General features: G+C 39.8%; 1 protein-coding gene across 4 annotated transcripts in view; it reads right to left on the bottom strand.

Moving 5' to 3' along the window:
* Window positions 1-571: 571 nt before the first annotated feature.
* MSI1 (musashi RNA binding protein 1) overlaps window positions 572-9,182 on the bottom strand; it is a 36,020-nt gene continuing 27,409 nt past the window's right edge. For 2 of the 4 annotated variants that reach the window (XM_066603647.1, XM_066603649.1), the window contains 4 exons: window positions 6,603-6,659; window positions 5,663-5,817; window positions 5,251-5,312; window positions 572-1,761 (listed from right to left, as the gene is read on the bottom strand). In XM_066603647.1, coding sequence (XP_066459744.1) covers window positions 5,271-5,312; window positions 5,663-5,817; window positions 6,603-6,659 — 254 coding nt within the window. In that variant the 3' untranslated portion in view covers window positions 572-1,761; window positions 5,251-5,270. The remainder of the gene's footprint in view (window positions 1,762-5,250; window positions 5,313-5,662; window positions 5,818-6,602; window positions 6,660-9,182) is intronic. The other 2 variants (XM_066603648.1, XM_066603650.1) reach the window with 1 other exon arrangement.

Raw genomic sequence — 9,182 nt, 5'->3', positions numbered from 1 at the left:
AACTGGCAAGCACTTGTTTAGCAGCTGATCTGCATGTTCATGTGAGCACAAAAATGCTTCCTGGTTAATTGCACATCTCCCTTTGTCAATGGGGAGACGTGCAGCTGACCGATGATAGATGTACTAATGATGGTTTGTTCCTCATCTTATAGTTCTCTAGTCTAATGGAAAAGTTGTGATAAAAACACCTGCAGCCAAAGAACTTATGGAGTATAATATAAGCAATTTAAAAGGATTGTTCCATCAGGACAGCCTCTTTTCTAAATGCGGACCCTCTGGTTATCATCTGTTAAGGCCAGGGAATGCCGACGACTAAAGCACCTCCCCAATGCAAAAGGATAATCTAGCATCATAATCTATTAAAGTGAAAAGGCAGCCGTGTACGACACGGTCACATCAAGTCCTCTAAAGTAGAATGCTAACAGACAGAGTTCTGATCAGGGGGGCTCTCACTATGACCCTCATATATGAAAGAAAACCAATAAAAGCATTCCCTATGGTTTAATACACCCTAAATCTAAAATCTGAAAACCATGTACGACAAAGAACACAACGCAGAGTAAAAGTCATCATTTATTTTTTGTAACTATCTTAAAAAAAATTCCAGTTGCAGTAACAAACATTATTGCTTTGATCTTGCAATACAGCATTATACTTTTTCCCCTGTTCAAAATTAACTCTTTGGGCACAATTACACAATCTTTGCAGGAGGAGAGTTACAGGACACCAGCAATTTGGAATGCAATCTTATTGTTTCCTGCTTGAAGGAATGTACCGATATTTGAAGTATTTGAAGATACATGAAAGTATCCAAATTTTATATTCCTGCACATATGGTCAGGATAGATAAATATCAGACTCTGCCTAAATTACGTGGCTGAATCGACCAAGAGCAGATTAGCAGCACGATAACTTCTTTGTTTTCTTATATCCTGCCATTTAGTTTGGCTATATTAATAAAAATCCTCTGCAATGGTAAGATGTGTGGTACGGAAAGAGTTAATTTGTACTAAGGCTAATGCTGGGGCTCAGCGTTCTCCTGCACTGAATACACCCCAGCTTATTCCAGTGGACAGAACTCAGTTGTAGTAAAAAGTTTATAAAAAAAAAAACTGTCAATCCTTCCAGGTTTTGGGAAAATATTGCTAAAGTACGGACCCAAATTGGCGAAGGAGAAGCCGGGACCAGAGAAGACCTGGAGGTGGCAGAGCGATCAGTCTGCAATATTTACATATTTTACAGAGAAAAAAAATTCAACCCAGTTTTGAGAAAATTAAAATAATTTCTGTTCTACAAATAGTTTCTCATTTAGCAAAATATACATTTGTCTTGTTCTTGTGCATTGTCCACTCCATGTCATAAAAGCCGAAATTTACATAAAAAATATTTTTTTTTTTAGTTAAAAATAAACAAAACACATTCCCAGACAGCCGGACTTAAAATACTATCCCCTCCCTTCAGCATGTGGTATCAGAATTTCCCTGCATCCCACCAGAACAAAACTATCTAAAATCATGAGAAATGTTTTCCTGACATCTATCATGAAAACACAAACTAACAAAAAGAAGAGAAAAAACAAGACAGACATGAAATAAGAGAGAGAGAAAAAAATAAAAAAATAAATAAAATGTCCTGGGGAGAAGGGAAAGTTATGCAGGAGGCACCAGTTACTCCGCTTGAACACAAGGTGGCGTGTGGCCGTCTGACAATCTCAGAGGAGAGGGACAGAGTCACGGACATGAATAGCTTCCAAATTGGAACCTACAAACACAATATGACAATCCATTAGTTACCTGCATAATCATAATTATTTCTTAATGCCTATATTTTTGTGAGGACCTGTCACTGGATAGAATCAGTGGGGATGGCTGCAAGGCTCTGCTGACCCTTTTTTCTTTCCCATACTCTCCTTCAATTGCCTGGACGGGATCTTCTTAGGTCTGGCTCTCGACGCTATCAATGTGTCAAGTGCGCGGTCCTCACCTCTCATTCTCAATGGATGACATCAGACTGCCAATCGAAAGTGATGTCACTCATTGAGCGTTGGGGACCGCCTACTTATCACAATGAGAGAGCTGGGAGACAGAACTAAGAAAAGTCCATCTCAACAATGGTAAATGAGTATTAAAAAAAAATGTAGATGGGAGTTAAGGGGTCTTCAGCTGCAGAGCAATGCAGTTAACCCCTACTGACTTTATCCCAGGACAATAGTCCTTGTGGGGTACCATGATGGGGTCTATTTGACCCCAGACTTGTTCACTGCAGTCCTACACTTTGAAATTGGTACCACGTAAGAGTTAAATAGGCCCTAGGATAGCTTCACTGAGAGCAATGTGAATCGGCACTGCAGAATATGTTGGTAGTAAATGAGAAGTTACAAAAGACAAAAGTTTAAAGCTCTTACTAGAATGGAATTGTGGCCTGAAGCTGCAAGCTGCAAATCACGATGGCATCATTTTCTGAAATACACCGATTTGATTCTGCTTCTGTACACAGATCGCAGCGTTTGCTCGGGGACTACATGCTGCTTTATGTTGCATTTAGGAATAATGATAACAATTCCTATACATAGAAGAACACTACATCCACAGTCTTCTTTGCGGCTCTACTGAACCTTTAGATGTTTCTGATTTCATGCAGAGGTTTTATCTGTATGATTTCCTATAAATCCAACAGTAAAAAGACCGTACTCTAATAGGATGGCATATTATGGAGGCACCATACAGTTGGAAATGGGGTGCCTACAGAACGGTCGAGTATATGATGCCTATGGCAGTAACAGAATTTGGTACTCAACTCTGCCTTTACAACCCACAAATGTCTTGATTTCTGCACTAAGGAATAACTTTAAACATTTCAAATGTGGTACTTGTCTGTTACAAACTGTATAATTAGGGGGATATATATTATTTACTACAGTAAGGCACTGCTTACTTTTTGTCATCAGACTTATACATTCTTAGTATTTTCCGACATCATGCGGTTGCAGAGGGCATAGAGCGGGCAGAAGAGCCAAGACTGCTCCATACCCAGGGGATGCCGTCTGTGTTCGACAGCAGACAAAGGCTGCGATAAGAGCTAGCTCTTTAACCAAGCTGTTGACGGGAGAGAGGACACCCTTTGTTCCTCCATTGGCTCCCCTCAATTGTGGGGTACAGATGGGTTGCCATGACAGCCTACAGTCTAGTGAAGGCTCCTTGGCCTGCCATGGATTCCAGCCTATGGAGCCCTGCCTATTGCAGAGCTTAATAAGCAGCAGTCAAAAGTGCAATATACTGCAATACAGTAGTATCACAGTATATTGTATAAGCGATCAAGCCATCGCATGTCCCCTAAGAGGAGCTAAAAACATTTAAAAACTATAATAAATAAAAAAATATTAAGATCTAAAAAAAGCCCCTAAACAATAAAAAACACAATTGATATTAGTATGTCTATAGAAGTCCAAACTATTAAAACATTGCACTATTTACCCCAAGCTGTAATGATGAAATAGTTTCTTTGTCACCTCATTTCCCACATAAAACTGAATAAAAAGTAATCAAAAAGCTATATGCATCTCAAAACATCACCAATACAAAAAACACTAGTAAAGTTTAGTTCATTTTCCATTTAACCCAACATTTTTTAAAGTTTTTCAATACATTATATGGTACATTAAAGGGGTTATCTTACAAAAGATTTTTATGTTTGATGCAAGCACCCCAGATTAAGCTCTATTCTAAAGTGAGTGCAACTCTGGAATCCTTGGCGCTCTCATTGAAATTAATGGAGCGCAGTGCTTCCAGAACAGCTGGACCTGTGCTATCTTCATCTGGGGATCGACCGGGCAGCCGTTCTCGTGATCACTGGAGGTTCCAGTGGTCGGATCCCTACTAATCAGCTAGTTATCTCCTATCTCGTGAGACAATGTGGTGGAACTGCAATACCCCTTTAAGTTATGGCTGTTGAAAGAAAACGAATGAAAAAAACAAAAATGAAAAACCAAAAAATGGATGGTCTTGAAAGGGTTAAATGGAAAGCTGTTTACTGTATGCCACTGTATAGGAAAGTGCAGCAGATCATGCTTTTTATACAGTGGAAAAAAACACTATGCTGACATTTACTCTTTTGGCATCTGTTGGGTGAATGGGGCTCCATGGATATTTCAGGCCTGTGCACCGGGAGCTTTCTTGGCATATATGGTGTATGAAGTGTGAAAACATAAAATTAACAGAGCCTAAGCTGTGCTGATCTGTTCCTAAGTTACCAGCAGTTCCAAGTGGTTGTGAATGTTCTACAGAGTGCTTGCACTGCATAGGGAAACCAAAGGGATGGCTTATGTTTCACTGATGTGTGATACTAAATTGTTACAGTTGTCCCTGTTGCTCTCACCAAATATGCACAGAAATCTACTAAAGTTCTAGAAAAGTAACTAAAGTCTGAAATTAAAATTGCAAAAATTCGCTTCCAAGGTCAGGCAGCTTATTGTGTGGATTTCATAGAAAGTACTGGAGATGAATAAAACAAGGCAGTCTTCTTGGATTAGTTAAAGTGAACTTGTCATCATGTTGCGCTATTTGAGGGTGTCATAAAGTAGTAACAGGCAACCCGATTATAGTGGTGTGTCACTTACCTGTTTTCTTGCAGTTGTCTTTATAAAATCACTGTTTATCAGACAAACCAAGCGCCAAGTCCCCTTATTCATACGCAGCATGCTCCCCAACCTTCCCATGGTTGATTGACTGCATTATCCCTATACTGTGCATAGGGGGGAAACTGTCAATCAGTGACAGATGTACAGGGATGCTGGTAGCTCCCGACTATGAACGACTCCAGAGCGCACACATATTATTGAGAGGACTCCAGCACTTGCCTCTTGCTGCAGATGATGAACAGCGATTTTATGAAAACTGCTGCAAGAAAACAAGTGACACATCTCTATAATCAGGGTGTGTGTCACTACTTTATGCTGCCCTCAGATAGGGAATTCTATCTTTAGGTCCATGTTGACCTAAGGGACCTTTCACGGGGACATGAATATTCACCAGCAGCATTGCACAATATGCCTTCACTGAATTCCGCACAGATTTTGATGCGGAATTGCTGGCAGGATTCTGTTATTTTCAATTCTGCACCAAAATCTACATGTTAGCAGTGTGGATTTGGGGGCTGAATATTCTGCAGAAGAGCACAGTTGTGGAATATTCCATCCTATGGGAAAGGTCCCTTAAGCAGTAGCAGAACTTTAAACTAAATACTTCTACCAACCTCCACTGTGACCTGTGAATTCAGTGGTATCCATTAGTGAAAGCCGTGGCAATCAGAGGACCCTGAGAAAACAAAAGCCCTCGTTAATAAAGAAAAAGCAATTCTAGCACAGACTTGTACAAATGCTAGCAAGTACTTTCCTAAAATGTTGCTTTAAATAAAATGCACTTATTACTAGGTTTACTGAGGCTTCCGTTTCACATTTTAAGCATGCAATCCCAAGCTCCACCATGTTCACAGTCCAATTAAACGGTTTTGTTCTTTAGAGTGAAAACCAGTAGGAGGTTGTCAAAGTCAGTCCTCTAAATAGTACCAGCATGGTCTTGTTACAATATATCAGTATGAATCTTAATTAATATTCTGCAACCTTGAAAACACTTTGCTTTACTAATTGTGTCTTAGATTCACTTACCCCAAGGCTGTGTCCAAAGCCAGTGCTTGGTGCTGGACTTGCTGCACTGATGTAGCTGCTGACTGCAGATTCTTGATTGGCTGCTCCATATAGTTCTGCCATTGGCCCTGGGCTGCTAGTTCCCAGAAAACCCCCTGTGCGGGTTGGAGTGGAGCCTTGTTTACAAAGTAAAAAAGTAGATCTTACAGACAGCCCCCTACACTCTGTCCCCAGCTCTGCCCCTCCACCTGCAAATCTATACAAATCCTGCAAGCAATCAACACATCTTCTGTTCCCCCTCCATGTATTTCACCCCATTTGTACTGACACTTCTACTGAAAAGTTTTAGAACCCAAGGGTACATTCACATGGTGATATTAGTGTCAGATCCTCATCGGACTTTTCTGACGCAGATCGTGACACTATAACCCATGGTCGAAAGCCATGGAATTCTGCTGCAGATCTGGAAGCGGATTCAGCCCCAGTCAATGTGGCAAATATTTTGTGGGGGCACCTGACCAGCTTTATGCGTCAAAAAATTGACAAACCAATTTTTTTTCTGCAATGCAAATTTCAAAACCCGTTCCGTATGAGTTATGACACTGATTTCTATAAAATGGTGTGGATTCTGATGCAAGTTTTGGCATGGAATATGCACCAAAAATATGTCATGTGATCAGGGCTTAGACTACTTCTGGATCCGCATCAAAACTGCACCTAAAGCCACATCAGAAAATGCTGATTTTTAGCACTTAAAATCTGCAGTTTTAAAATCTACTAGTTTTTTTGAAATTTCATCCACACTACTGGTACTGTAAAATGTAGATTATCCGCAGCATTACCACTGCATGTAAACATACCCTTTTAGACTATGTGACAAGTGTCAGTACTATTTTATATAGCTGACTGTCCATTATATATGCTGTAACTGTTCTCAATACATTTATAATAGTCTAGTTACCTCTCACCACAGCTGCAGCTGCGGCCGCTACTGGTCCATATGCAGTCAGTGGAATTGCTGAAAAACACAAGACAACTACACTTAGAGTACAATATGTACGTTGTGGGTAATGAACGATCAGCAGAGCTAGAACCAACATCCATATGTAGGATAAGGATTTCTTCTTAAAGACATGCAAGACAAGATGATGCCACCACACTAATGAACACTGCTCTAGTCAGTAGATACTCATGGAGCATGCAGCACAACCACGGAAACAGACCCATGCTATGGAAACAAGGATTTCAGCACCAATAGAAACCAACTTTTGTAGAAAGAAAACCAAAAATATAAAGGTCTGATGTATTGTGGAGGGGGTGTTAATGTAATAGTAAGGCGCAGAGAGCACATCTATGTGTGACAACCTTCATGTCATAAAACAGGAAATCACCAGACCAAATAGAAAATTCAGTTTTGGATTTAGAATTCTCACAATTCTTACTGAGTGGGCCACCATTGGGATATTCAGGTGGCCCATCTTTCCTTTTGGTCCTCCCACTGGCTTACCATCAGCAGAAATGAGCATGTTATGTCTGAGTATGAGGACATACTATAGAGCTGGTTTAACCACTTGGCGCTAAAGGGTGTACATGTACGCACACTGGCAGAGGGGTTTGTATGGAACAACCCAGAGCAGAGTCCACTCCAAACACGCAGTGATGGCTGTCTTTGACAACTGAAACCTATCTGTAACAGCCACGATCAGCGTCCACGCTGATCGCAGCTGTTAACCCTTTAAATGCTGCGGTCAATTGTGACAGTGGTAATTAAAATCCCCAATGGGAGTTCAAGGGTCCCAACACAGTTCCCCGCAATGAGATTGTGAGGTGCTGTTCAGTTGTCATGGCAGTCCAGGGTCTTCAGAAGGCCCCATGGCTGCCACATAGTTCTACCTATCAAGACAGGCCTGTTGTCTGTCTTAGTAGAATGCTGGCCGAAATATCACGTACTGCTATACTGAAGTATTGCAGTATATGGTATAAGTGTTCAAAAGATGGCAAGTTCAAGTCCCCTATGGGAATAAAAAAATAAGTGAAAAGGTTTTTTTTTTATTATTTAAAAAAAAATGAAGGTTATTTAAAGTTAAACCTCCCTTTTCCTGCATTAACAATACAAACGAAAAACAAATATATTTAATATAACCGCATCTGTAAAAGTCCAATCAATTAAAATAAAGCATTATTTATTCTGCATAATTTCATCAGAAAAAAAAACTAAAACGTCAGGACTGCGCTCTTTGGTCACTCTGTCTCCAAGAGAAAAAAAAATAAAAACAGTCAAAAAGTTGTATATACTCCAAAATGAACCAATAGAAACCACAGGTCGCTTGCCAAAAAACAGCCCCCGATACAACTCCATCGACAAAAAGACACAAAAAAGTTATGGTGGCCAGAAGATGGCGACACAAAATATTTTTTCTAAGTATATTTTACTTTTTAAAAGTAGCACAAGAAAAAGAAAGAAACAAAATAACTGACCCAAAAAGTTACCATGTCATTTTTATAGCAGTGCGTACACCATAAAAACAGTACCCCATGAAGGATGTCAAAATTGCATTTTTTTTTGTTATTTCACTCCATTTAGAAATTTTTAAAAGTTTTTAAGTACATTATATGGTATATTAAATAGTAATATTGAATATACAACTTGAAAAATAAGCGCGTTATGATTTTTTGAAAGTGGGGAGGAGAAACCAAAAGAAAAAAAAGAAGGTTCGTGTCCTTAAGAGGCATTAAGCACTGAGACGGAGTACAAGGAGACAAATAAAAAGTACCACCAAAGCTGAATTTCTAGTTGCAGCATATTTTTTGCCTGTGTAAAGAGCCTGTCAGCAGTTATGCTGATGCAAAACTGCTGACAGTACCGGGTAGGGGGAGAAGAGTGGGGTGTAATCATACCTTTGGGTGGGCTTTTAGTATCAGCATCACTGAGAAAATTAAGTTTTAATTATTGTTGTGCCACCATTGCAAGTGGCAAGAAGGTGGGCCTTTTTTCTGAAGTGCCATCCGCTCTGTCCATTAACCCCTTAATAACTGCACATATGCCTTTTTACGACGGTTGTTGAGGAGCCTTATCCTAGCACATGCTCCTTTTTAAGGCTCTATAGCAGAAGCCTGACAGGTGAGCACTAGCTCTAACAGGGTACCGGAGAAACCACTGAGGTACCGGCTGTGTAACCCTTTATATGCTGCAGTCAATACAACCACAGCATGTAAAAGGCTGACCCATCAGAACTCCATGATGCGATCACGGGGTCCTAGTGGGTTGATATGGCACCTGCACCTCATAGACCAATATAATACAATGCTATACTGAAGGATAGCAGTGTATTATACCAACAATCAAATTCAAATGATTTAAACACTTAAACATTTCTGTGATGGGACAAATATAAAAAGCAAAAAATATATTTAAAAATGAACAAAAAACGTCAAGACCCCACCCTTTTCCCCTTAGTATGTAAAAAAACCTCACACAAAAAACCCCAAAACAAACTTGGTATCACTACATTCGTAATGAGGCTCGTAAAAAAGTTCATTT

This window comes from Eleutherodactylus coqui, chromosome 5, assembly GCF_035609145.1.
Source record: "Eleutherodactylus coqui strain aEleCoq1 chromosome 5, aEleCoq1.hap1, whole genome shotgun sequence".
Taxonomy (NCBI): Eukaryota; Metazoa; Chordata; class Amphibia; order Anura; family Eleutherodactylidae; genus Eleutherodactylus; species Eleutherodactylus coqui.
Note: the sequence above shows the minus strand (reverse complement) of the source record. Positions and strands in the feature narration are given on the sequence as shown.